Source organism: Poromitra crassiceps, assembly GCF_964638095.1.
Source record: "Poromitra crassiceps genome assembly, chromosome: 2".
Classification (NCBI taxonomy): Eukaryota; Metazoa; Chordata; class Actinopteri; order Beryciformes; family Melamphaidae; genus Poromitra; species Poromitra crassiceps.
In genome coordinates, this window is record NC_139624.1 from 32,291,075 (window position 1) to 32,304,008 (window position 12,934).

General features: G+C 43.3%; 2 protein-coding genes across 2 annotated transcripts in view; one reads left to right on the forward strand and one right to left on the reverse strand.

Moving 5' to 3' along the window:
* Positions 1-953: 953 nt before the first annotated feature.
* Positions 954-4,120, forward strand: morn2 (MORN repeat containing 2; the record flags this gene model as incomplete). Its single annotated transcript, XM_083661941.1, has 4 exons — positions 954-960; positions 1,296-1,402; positions 2,502-2,638; positions 4,018-4,120. 4 exons carry the CDS (start codon positions 954-956, stop codon positions 4,118-4,120), a joined length of 354 nt encoding a protein of 117 aa, XP_083518067.1.
* A 5,604-nt stretch (positions 4,121-9,724) lies between these two features.
* Positions 9,725-12,934, reverse strand: part of strip2 (striatin interacting protein 2) — a gene marked incomplete at both ends in the record, with an annotated part of 78,144 nt that continues 74,934 nt past the window's right edge. Inside the window, 2 exon segments of the mRNA XM_083655491.1 lie at positions 9,725-9,975; positions 11,861-12,065. Of these exon segments, the coding sequence (XP_083511617.1) occupies positions 9,725-9,975; positions 11,861-12,065 (456 nt within the window).

The following is a 12,934-nucleotide window of genomic DNA, read 5'->3' on the forward strand; positions in this document are numbered from 1 at the left end:
CTGCATCACATAAATTAGAGTGGTGTTTCTGTGTCGTCGGCGCATAATCTGGAATGCCAGTCAGCTTCAAATCAAGCTTCAACTGACTGCTAACAAGGCTAGCTAGTAGGCTCACACTCCTGGAGGCAACAAGCTAGCTAACGCTAACTGGTAGGTAAGCTTTCTCACAAGATAAGTTGAGGAGTTAAGTGCTTGAGATGTAAATCGACTAATATCTCAGCATATAAATAGAGGAACATAATAGGCTAACTGACAAAGTTGAAGTACAGTAGCGTTACTTTACGTAGCGTTTCTAAACTTTACCGGTAGCACTGGTGAACAAACCTGAGTGCAGCTGTTCAGATCACCGGCAAGCCTGCGTCTCTTTCATTGGTTGGGAATCAGAGGTCAAAGTTCTTCTTTTTCTTCTTTAGTGTTTTATGGCGGTTGGCAAACCAACTTGAAAAGTGCATTACCGCCACCGACTGGACTGGAGTGTGGTCAAAGCTCTTCTTCGTCTTCTTATTTGCGTTTTATGGCGGATTGCAATCCAACTTTTAAGGTGCATACCGCCACCTACTGTACAAGAGTATGTAGAAGTGGTCAAAGTCTCTTTTCCGGTAACGTTGTAGATATTGTTAACATGTGGGGCTAAGTTAAAAGTGAATAAGCGCATGCTGAGCTCAAACCTATAATAATCACAATCATAATATATAATGCGTTTCTCATAGGCTACCAGTCCAGTGACCAGTCACCATGGTAACGACTGTTGGCGTGGAGCTGCTATCAACAAACACTCGGATTTTGGGGGGGTGAGCTTGTTTCATTGCCCACAACTTTACATTGGTTTACGTTATTGTATTGTTACTCTGACTTTTCACATTAGAGACATTGCCCGGTGCGCAGCTCATTCTGCCATCAGATTTGACAGCTATCTGCAAGCTGAGAGAAGCTGCCACAAATACATTTCAAAGATGTCTGGTGAGGTGTGATGGTGATCTGATAACATCTCCCCCCCTCTCTCTCTTCCTTCTGCCTCCTCCCGTTTCCCACATTTGCATTGCCAGACTGCTATAATTCTGTTGATTTTTTTCCTCTTCAGACACGAAAGAAGGGGAAGAAGGACCTTTGAAAGTATCGTACATTTTCCCAAATGGGGACAGATATGGTGAGTAATAGTAATAGTAATTAACGAGGATTAATAATGACGAACAAATATGCCTTATCTTCTCTCATCTTCTCTTTTATCATATTCTCCTCTTCTCTCTTCTCTCTCATCCTCTTCTCTCCTCTCCTATTCTCTCCTTCACTGACAGATGGGGAGTGCAGCAGGTCTGCATCAGGAGTGGTTATGAGGAGTGGCACTGGTAAACAGATCACAGCCAGTGGCATCATATACACTGGAGAGTGGCATGACGACAAAGTATGTATTTGAGTGTGTGTGTGTATGTGTGTGTGTGTGTGTGTGTGTGTGTGTGTGTGTGTGTGTGTGTGTGTGTGTGTGTGTGTGTGTGTGTGTGTGTGTGATTCTGATTCTAGAGGTAGGCTGTGTTTTTGATCTGTACATGGACCAGGCTTTCCAAGATAAATATTCCGAGTATCAACCACTACTTACAGATGTGATAGGTACAGATGTAGATTCTGTGTGCTCATATTCGGAAGCCTGGGCCATGTACATAAATTTACCATTAGTGGTCTGAACATTGCTGGCATGTCTAAGAGCAAAGCCAAACAGCTTGCTAAATATTGCTCTGTTTCAGCTGTCATAGGCAGCCTTGTTGTGTGGAGGAGAAGGTGCTATGTGTACCCTTAGGTGCCCATGAAATGTCTAACCCGTTATATTTGATTCCCTGTCATTTTAATATAATTTGTGGAAGCAAATAAAGAATTCAAATGTGTGTGTGTGTGTGTGTGTGTGTGTGTGTGTGTGTGTGTGTGTGTGTGTGTGTGTGTGTGTGTGTGTGTGTGTGTGTGTGTGTATGTGTGTGTGTGTGTGTGTGTGACAGAGAGAGAGAGAAGAGAGAAAAAATCCTTCACTATTAACAAATGCTACTTGTTCCTCTTAGCTGATGAAGACTGTGATGGACATTTGATTGCACTTTTGTTGACAAAATGTATTGTATTGTTGCAGTGGTGTAGTGGAGGGTAGACGCAGGTAGACGGAGTCTATCCACTTATTTTTCAGTCGGCATTGAGTCTACCTACTTCTAAATCCCCTCTGATGCGCATCCATTCAAGTAGTGTGCTGCAGTTTGAGTTTTTTTTTCTCTTTTCTTCTTAAAGGCATGGCCCACCCTAATCTGCCTCGATTGGCTAGTAGTACTGGGTGCTTGTGTTGGTTTGTTGGGTAAGCCAATCAGAGGCAGAATAGGGCGGGTCTTTTCCTTTGCCTTCCTAGGATAAAAATGTCAGCTCACTCTCCTGCGGCCTACCTGCCCGCCCGACCTGAGATGAAGAAAGTAAAGACTGGATGTTTTTCTTGTGGCTGTTCACATCATTAGCTCTCTCTCTCTCCCTGACAGATGAATGGCAGAGGGACCCTGCAGCATCCCTCTGGTGCGCTGTACCAAGGAGATTTCAAAGACAACATGTACCACGGCACGGGGACGTACACCTTCCCTGATGCCTCCAAGTACACTGGCAGCTTCTGCAAGAACAGGTGAGAACAACACACATTTCATTGGTAAGAGATGTAGATGGTGGTAAGCCCATTGTAGGAGTTTCCATATGATTATACTATAAGAGCTCTTTTGGACATAATAGGCCTCTTCTTGTACTTGTATTTCCAAATTTGTTCACTTTCAAATGACATGTTCCCCTTAAATGTGCTTTGGCAGAAAATTGCATAAAAGAGACATGTTTATATGGTACTGTACCAGCCACGTTTCATTCTGATAATAGACATAGTCTACTACCAGCTATCAGGGCCGTAACCAGGGTCCCAAAATAGGGGAGGTCCAGCAAGGGGAGGCGGATTCGGTGGCGCCCGCAAGGGCGCCGCCGAAAAAAATTTGAGGGTTTTTCTCCCCCTTTTTTAGCCATATTTAGAGTAATATATCATTTTAAATCAACATTAGGATTATACTGTTGTGATGTCATTATTCAGTATATTCTCTTTCATGTCACCACCTGCTCAGCTCTCCTGTCAACATAATTGTAACTAACAAACACAAACTGTTTTAGCCAAATTCATATCAAAATGACACCTACAAACACAGGTACACAACCCAAGCCGTACACAACACACAAAGTCATCATCAATAATTAAAAAAAACATACAGAGGGACATTTATTTATTCCTGATAGGAACGATTGAAAAATAAAATAAAATATATTATGTTGTTTTTAACTTTACACCACCTCTTTTTGTTACTTATTGGGTCATGAAACTGAAACCATGCATATAGCCACCTGCATACCTGACTTCGGGAGCTTGGCAATTGGCATCATGCATGATTAGCCAGTAGCATCCCAACGTGTCACACAGGTAACATTACTTAAGAGACAGACTAGACACTTACTTTCTTGGTTGTTGCTAAAACATCTGTCAGTGTCACTCACTGTCTGTCGTTCACTCGCTCACTTCAATTATCTCGCCAGGCAGACAGACAGTCATCACTCACCACCATGCTGCTGCTCTCTCGGAATCAAGTTACCGCAGACGCGGCGTCAGATGACTTCCTGCCTGACCTGCCTTTCGTTTAAAAATAAAAGCGATCCCGTGTTTTTCATGCTTTTCCATGCAGATTGTTTTATTAAAAAAAAAAAAAAAAAAAAAAAAAAATCTGAAATATTAGGGGAGGTCCGGACCTCCCCGTCCTCATAGCTAGTTACGGCCATGCCAGCTATACAGCATTATATATGTGTGTGTGTGTGTGTGTGTGTGTGTGTGTGTGTGTGTGTGTGTGTGTGTGTGTGTGTGTGTGTGTGTGTGTGTGTGTGTGTGTGTGTGTGTGTGTGTGTGTGTGTGTGTGTGTGTGCGTGCGTGCGTGTGTGTGTGTTGCTTGCTGCCTGACTCCTCCTGATCATGTGTTGTAGGTTGGAAGGAGAAGGAGCATTCACCGACACACAAGAACTGGTTTGGACCGGAGATTTCCACGGCAAAGCGGCTCTAGGCCTAAAACTGCAGCACAGCATTTAGAGCACACATGGGCAAAATGCGGCCCCAGGGCCAGACCTGGCCCCTGGACCATCTCAATCCGGCCCTCAACATCCTCAAAAGAAAAAACAACAACCCCCAAAAACTAAATAAAAGGCAGAATTATGTTAATAAATCTAATCTGCTACAGCCATTGGATTTGTATCACAGCATATATTATATTATATCAGGGGATTAACAGGAGAAATGATCAATCACAGAGGGAGAGAGGGTTAAAAATAGGGGGACTCCCCCATGAATGTATGGCAGGCATGATGCCCAAAGTGTGGCCCTTTGCTTACTTGATGTAAGTCAGTATGGCCCTCTGGAAAAAAATGTTGCCCACCCCTGATTAAGAGCAATACAGTCATTATTGTATTGTAGTGTATAAAGCATGTGATGCTAAATTGGCAATACAGTCATTATTGTATTGTAATGTGTAAAGCATGTGATGCTAAATTGTACACTAAGATTACACTGATAGACACTGTACTTTTGCAGGGTTTTCCATATGCGCCAGCTGTCAGCCGGATGGCTGGACATTTAAACTTTTCCAGCCGACTTCTTTCTTACTGTCACAATAACCGCAAGATTGCAATAGCGTGCTATAAACAAGCCAACTGCAGTGGATCGCAACGGCAAGCAACTGTGCTTTGTTCACATTTGATCCTTTTTTTCCTACGGCGCAGCTGAGGGCATCACATGCCAAATTCAGGTCATGCCATAATTCAAATGTGTCGCTTCGTGAGATGGTCTCTGCCAAAAAGTGATTAGTTGCCTGTATTGCCCCAGTTTATATGTCTAACGTACTGTAGGCCTATTATGTCCATTACTAGGCTATAGTATTAAGTTTATATGTCTAACGTACTGTAGGCCTATTATGTCCATTACTAGTTTATATGTCTAACGTACTGTAGGCCTATTATGTCCATTACTAGGCTATAGTATTAAGTGAAGAGAATTCCCCACGCACAGCCAGTGGAATGATCAGGTGCTGGTCGGTTGCAGGAACATTAAGAAACAAAATCTAAATAATACCAGCGCACACTGAAATTACTTTACTGAGAGTATTTGGTGAACCGTTCGCCAAATAAATCTCAGTCAAGTCATTTCAGTGTGCGCTGGTATTATTTAGATTTTAGGCTATAGTATTGTTTGGGATGTTTATATGTGTTTGGTATGTCTAATATCCTTTAGGCCTATGTTTGGAAACTAGACTTTAATAAACATGATTTATGGATGGGTTATATGATAGTAATCAGTTTTTGGAAATCCGTTTTTGGCAGACAATCACTTTTTGGCACAACACCGGCAGCACTACACCCCTTCACACAGCGTAGCCTCCCTCCCTCCACTGTGAGCGGAGACTGTGTAGGTTATATTGATATGCAAATTGGCATGTGACATCAGTTACACCCCCCCCCCCCCCTATAATGTTGTCTTTACACAACTTACTACATTCCTTCTGTGCATATTATGATACATCTATTTAATATAAAGTTACTCTGCAGCCCAAATAAGTCATGGTGTGTATTTCTGTGTACTGCTGGTGGTAAAACATCTGTGCGACTGTGCAGTGAGTGAGTCATGTCTCTGGCTCGGACTCCCTTTTTCAGCAGCCAGCTGCTCCGGCTTGGCCCCAAACTGCCTCTTTACGTTAAGCCTCATTTCACTCATCACACTGGAGGTTCCATTTCTGGCCTGATTGCATGTCAATCTCCTTTTGCGTAGTTCGTTTTTCTAGAATGCCACAATGATTTTTGTCGTGTCATTAATGTGTACTGTGTTCAGTGTGTACTGTACTGATAGGGGAGGTATATTACATGCTAAACTTGGTTTGAAATACATCTTTGAATCGTATTGTCATGTCTGACCCAGTAATTTCCACTTACACTTATAGTATACATTTTTATTTTCTATTTCTATTTCACAAACCTGTGAATGTGTATTCACAACAGCTGGACCCTAACTGTTGGTACTGTACATTGGTGTGAGGTACAGTGTTGGGCAAGTTACTTTCAAAATGTAATATACTACATATTACTAGTTACGCTCATTTGAAAGTAATAAGTTACTTTACAAGATTACTGTCTGTGTAGAGTAACTCGTTACTTATTACACTACTTTTGCATTACTTTCACCAAAACAACAGCAGCAGCAGAATGACATCGCCGCCCCGGAACCATCCCAAAAAATAATGTCAACCGCCTTGAAGTCAGTGTAAACAATCCAAAATTCTAAATGTTATCCTTTTCCTTTGTTATTGTCATCTATAGTGGGTATTTGCATAAAAACAGACAATTTGATTAGGAAATGATTGTATCTTTATTTAAATATGTGCCTTGATAAAACATTTTTTTACTCAATTTGTAACTTGAGTTACTTGACAAAGTAACTGGTATAATATTACTGAAATCCTAAAAGTAATAAGTTATATTACTAAGTTACTGCTAAAAGTAATATATTACATGTAATGTTACTTTTGTAATGAGTTACCCGCAACACTGGAGGTACATGATGTGAGTGTGTAGTCAGTTTGACTTTCACTCCATGTGTGTGTTTGCACTTTGTGTATGAACCAGCTTTTCTGTAGCTGAACCAGCTTTTCACCATCTGTCACCTGTCATTGCCTAAACTGATCAAAGTTACAATGTCTAACATAATTCATAAATGAATCAACCAACAAACAAGCACAACTGTTCCAACATTGTTTAATAAGCAACTCTGATATTGTAATTTGTCATTCTGTTGAATAATGCCTCTATGGATCAGTAATTGCACATACCCCTGAACAAATTCAATGAGTATTTAGACTACAGATGTGGAAACATGTATAACAAAAACACACATATATAACATCCATACAATGCTAACCACTTCTGGTAAAGTACTGTACCAGAATAGCCTACAACAGACAGCATTTCCAATGATTGTATAATTTTCTGAAAATAACTAGTATTGCAAAACTTCAATGGTGGTTTGAATGTGAAGCCTTGAAGAAGGCATACAATGATAACCATGACTCAATGGAGGCAACAGTAAAGAGGGGAAAATGGCACTCAACTTTGGCACGATGGAATATATGTATATGTATATGTGTATATATATATATTTATATATATATATATATATATATATATATATATATATATATATATATATATATATGTATATATAATCTTGAAATGTAACTTAGATAAATGCGAACTCACAATGAGTTATTGTGTTCAGTGAGTGTATGAATGTGCCAGTAATCCGACAACAGCCTACATAGGAAAATGTGCTGCCTTATAAGAATGGTGTGACAACAATACGGTATGTGTACTCATTCCCACAGGTAGTCAGCTAGAGCAGGGTTTCTCAACTGGTGGGTCGGGACCCAAACGTGGGTCGTGGGGCCGTTTTGAGTGTGTTGCGGACACCCGTGGGGAAAAAAATCCAAATATCCCCAAATGTTGTCTCAACTTGTTTTAGTGAAAGAATTCAGATTCTTGAAACTTGATGGGCATCACCAGTTTAACTTGTTTAAAAACATATAGGCCTCTAATTCAAGATAAGTCTGCCTTTTTATTTAATTGAGTTTTTAGCACTAGTTGCAATCTTGTTGCACTTTTTTGTTTATTTAATGTTTTTCTAACAGTGCATGAAGGTATTGCATATTACTGCACTATTTCTTGTTAAATAAATTTGAGTGGTATTAAAAAAAAAACGATTTGGATGGCGACTTAATGACGAAGGAAAAATGTGGGTCCTGAGTCTAGACCAGTTGAGAACCACTGAGCTGGAGGAAGCCTTTAAAACTCTCACAATATATCATCTCCATAAACCTGAGAATCTAGAAAGTATACAGTATTATTTTCAAACATTTTGCCTTCTAGAAAAACAGAGCTACCGGCAAAAAACCTCACCAACAACTTGTAATGAACACTTATGACAACGGCGACATGGGGAGAGAGAAAAGCGTACATCTCTAATTGTGCTAGCAAAATCATGAGACAAAATAAAATAAAATAAAAAATATAAAAGTGTGAGCACAAGTATTCCAAAACAGAACAGACTGCCACCATGCAGATTTCCACAGAAAAGCACAATTCAAGATCTGAATGTCAATATCATCGTTCTATACAAAGACAATAGATGACACCTCTTGATTATGATTTGGACAAAGTGATCTGAAAATAAGTGTGCGCTTGTCTGTCTTCTGTGCTTATTTGTGTGTTTCAGTGGAGAAATTCCCAGAAAACACCCAAGAGTCCCCAAGAGCAAACTCTGGCACCGTGTTTAGGTAGTATAGAGGGTGAAGGAACGATAAGGTTACAGTGAAGACATCCTAGAAAAACAGCACCGTTTTTGTGACAACTGTGTTCTTCCTAGCAAGGGTGGCAAAGTTCTCACCAAGGCCACATGGAGCTCAGTGTATATTGTGCTGGGGTTGCCGGGCAGACGGAGAGAGAGAAGCAGCCTGTGTGGGTATAAAGATGGTGGGGTCAAAGCAGGGAGCTGCCTTCAAGTGAAAATTAACCGTAAAAATGGAATTCCTCGACGTTATTCTTATCATTGCTTAGGTGGGATTCGTGTAAGTCTCACATGAAAGTATCTCGGGTGACATCAATGATTACAGTTTTGGTTTTGTGGCGTCTGGCTTTTATGTTCAGAGATATCAAGTGAAATCTTCTAAGATCTTTGTTGGAATAACGAGAATTCTGCTGTACGGTAAATTTTCGGTTCTGCCCAGTTTCAGATGACCATTCACCATTTCCCCCGCCTTCCTCCGATTGGGTTCCATATGTTTTGCTGGCATGAAGAAACCATACACTTACCGCTGGAATATATGTGCGTGTATGTGTGTATGTGTGTGTGCGCGCGCGCGTGTGTGTGTGTGTGTGTGTGTGTGTGTGTGTGTGTGTGTGTGTATGTGTCAAGAGTACATGCCGCCACTGAGCTCCCACTTCCACATTTGGATTATCAAACAAACAACCCTGGTAATGCCCAGCAGTTTGTTTCCAAAAGGCATTTTTTTTCTCCTTCTACAAAATACATAAGAAAAACTTCTAAATCCATCACCGCAAAACTAAACCCCAGTAGCTTCAATAAAATAAATAAACCCGTAACATATATTCAAAGATAAACTGATAAACAAAACGATTTCAATTTACATCTTTATAAATCATTTCTCATAAAACATTTGACCACATACATTGACAAGTAAATAAATTATTCATCCAGACGAAGTATGTGAACATCGAGGAGTCAAACCAGCCAGACGAAGTATGTGAACATCATTGAGGAGTCAAACCAGCCCCAACATTTTCAAAAGAGGGACGTATAAATGGACAAAACAGTTATTAGTACAGGTTAGCTGTGTAACAAGGGGGGCAGTATTAACCAGAGCTGGCCACAGTAGTCTCCTGCTACAGTGGTGCCAGACTTTTCACATTTGCTGCTACCTCTGTCTGTCATGTTCATGTGTGTTCACAGTTGTCATAGGCACATGTTAGTGTCGTGTGTTTGTGCATCTGCGTTTGCTAAAAAGGGTCACCCATTTTTCTTGCCAACCTCACCCCACTTCTCTCTCTCTCTCTCATCTCCCTCCCTCTCCCCCCCAAATCAGGGCTTCTGCAGCAGCCCCTCCCATTGGATGGGCTGGGAGAAGACCTCTCTCTCCAGCCACATCTCATAGCTGTAGTGGAAGTCCTCAGGCAGCTCGACGCGCTGTCCCAGCACGCTCTGCAGGCAGTTGTCCACGGGGGCGAACTCGCCGTTCTGGTTCTTGTCGTAGCGACGGGCGTTGAACTTCTCGATGCTCTCCCGCAGGGCACACTCCTCCGCCTGGAAGTCCCACGGCCGTGCGTCGATGTCTGCGAGGATACATAATGAATTATCATCCAGCCCTACACTTAACTAAAATGGGTTGTGATCATTGATTAAATAGATATTACAACATCCAATGTTTTTCCGCTCCTCTCTCTCTCTTTCTCTCTAACACTCGTGGTGGTGACAGATCGCTTGCTCTCCCGCGAGGGACTGTGACCCTGAGTGTACCCTTTCTCTGTTGCTATGGCAACACATTCCAGACTGTTCACCAATGACTGCACGGGCATTTCATTTCTCACACACTCGCACACGCACACAATCCCACATTGACAGATACATAAACACAGACACACACAGACAGAGACACGCACGCACGCACGCAGACTATTAGCTATAAAACATCCTGTACTGTAAATCAGGCAATTAGCATTTGCTAACCTGACATGTCACGTTCAAACGGTCACCTTGGGCAAATGTATTTTACACCTTCAATAGAGTCACTGGCTTCTATTGATCAACCCTGTGTGAATGCAGAGTGGGACTGCTGGGACCAGTGAACTGATCAACCCTGTGTGAATGCAGAGAGGGACTGCTGGGACCAGTGAACTGATCAACCCTGTGTGAATGCAGAGAGGGACTGCTGGGACCAGTCAACCCTGTGTGAATGCAGAGTGGGATTGCTGGGACCAGTGAACTGATCAACCGTGTGTGAATGCAGAGAGGGACTGCTGGGACTAGTGAACTGATCAACCCTGTGTGAATGCAGAGAGGGACTGCTGGGACCAGTGAACTGATCAACCCTGTGTGAATGCAGAGTGGGACTGCTGGGACCAGTGAACTGATCAACCCTGTGTGAATGCAGAGAGGGACTGCTGGGACCAGTGAACTGATCAACCCTGTGTGAATGCAGAGAGGGACTGCTGGGACCAGTGAACTGATCAACCCTGTGTGAATGCAGAGTGGGACTGCTGGGACTAGTGAACTGATCAACCGTGTGTGAATGCAGAGTGGGACTGCTGGGACCAGTGAACTGATCAACCGTGTGTGAATGCAGAGAGGGACTGCTGGGACCAGTGAACTGATCAACCGTGTGTGAATGCAGAGTGGGACTGCTGGGACCAGTGAACTGATCAACCCTGTGTGAATGCAGAGTGGGACTGCTGGGACCAGTCATCCCTGTGTGAATGCACAGAGGGACTGCTGGGACCAGTGAACTGATCATCCCTGTGTGAATGCAGAGTGGGACTGCTGGGACCAGTGAACTACATGATGATTCCATCTGAAAAGCCAAATTAAGTTACGGCTCCAGGAGGATAACAAATAGGGGCCGGGTCATCCAGGTAGTGCAGCGTTAGTTTCCCTGCCTACCAACACAAGGGTTTATTTGTTTATTTAAAAAGATCCCCATTAGCTGACGCCTAGACAACCGCTAGCCTTCCTGGGGTTGCAGGTTCGAGCCCCCGTGTTACATCCGGCTTGGTCGGGTGTCCATACAGGCACAATTGGCTGCTCTGCGGGTGGGAAGCCGGATTAAGGGTATGTGTCCTGGTCACTGCACTAGTGCCTCCTTCTGGTCGGTCACTGGTCGGGGCACCCATTTGAGGGGAGGGGAACTGGGGGGAATAGCGTGATCCTCCCACGCGCTAGGTCCTGTGGGTGAAACCTCGCTGCCAGGTGAAAAGAAGTGGCTGGCGACTGCACATGTATCGGAGGAAGAATGTGCTAGTCTACAACTCTCCCCAGATTACACAGGGGGTGGAGCAATGACCGGGACAGCAGGGGGAATTGGCAAAGTACAATTGGGGAGAAAACAGATGAAACAAAGAGACAAAACAACAAAACGCGGTCGCTCCCACAGAGCTTCCTTCAACCCCCCACAGAGTGTCACTTGTGTTCTTCATGAATCTGGTTCCTCTGGCTAATTCTCACCATTTCCGTACGCCCAGTCATCATTGAGCCTGTGGCGGACCTTCTGGTAGATGGCTGACATGGTCTTCATGTTGCTCTTCCTCCACTGGCGGCCCAGGTACTTGGTCTGGATCTTGAGCAGCTTGAGGACATAGAGCTGCATCATGGCCTGCTTCACCTTCAGAGCTCTCTTCAGGATGGGGGCAGACTTGAACACCACCAGCATCTGATGGGGAACAGCGAAGAGGAGCATGTTTGACTGGATGCGATATTAACTGGATAGACTGATATGGGGGGGTGTCAGGGGTGAGGGATTGAGGAAGACTGGGTGAAGCTGTGGACAAAACAGAGGCACAACGCAAAAAAGGTTGATCTTAACAAGACATTTAGTTGAGTAGTGAGTGCTAAAATCTGGAGTTCCTTGAAATAAATTTGTTGTTTCCAATGCAGTTTAATCTGTTTTGAGATGTTTCTGGAAACAAGGCATATCCATCCAATAGTATCAAGAGAAAGACACCTGGTTCAATTGGATTTTAATACAATTATCTGAATATCTGACAGATCTTTTTCCTACTTTCTTTTTTTTTATCAAAAAATGTTCTTCTTCCGATTTTTCTCCCCAATTGTATAGTACTTGGCCAATTTCCCCTGCTCTCCCGGCCATTGCTCCACTCCCCGTGTAATCTGGGGAGAGTTGTAGACTAGCACATGCTTCCTCCGATACATGTGCAGTCACCAGCCGCTTCTTTTCACATGGCAGCATGGAGTCTCACTGGCAGGACGTAGTGTGTGGGAGGATCACGCAATTCGCCCTAGTCCCCCTCCCCCCGAACAGACCCGACAAGAGGAGGCACTAGTGCAGCGACCAGGTCTAATTCCCCACCTTCTTCCCAACCACAGACACGGCCAATTGTGTCTGTAGGAACGTCTGACCAAGCCGGGAGTACCGCTGCCGGGAATTGAACCCGGGTCTCTGTGGTTGTAGGTGAGTGCTTTTACCCAGACGCCCCATTTTCCCACTTGTTTTAAGAAGAAACTTGACATATGGGGCCTGTCTGATTCTCAAGTGAACGAGCTTTATAGGTGGCATTTCTA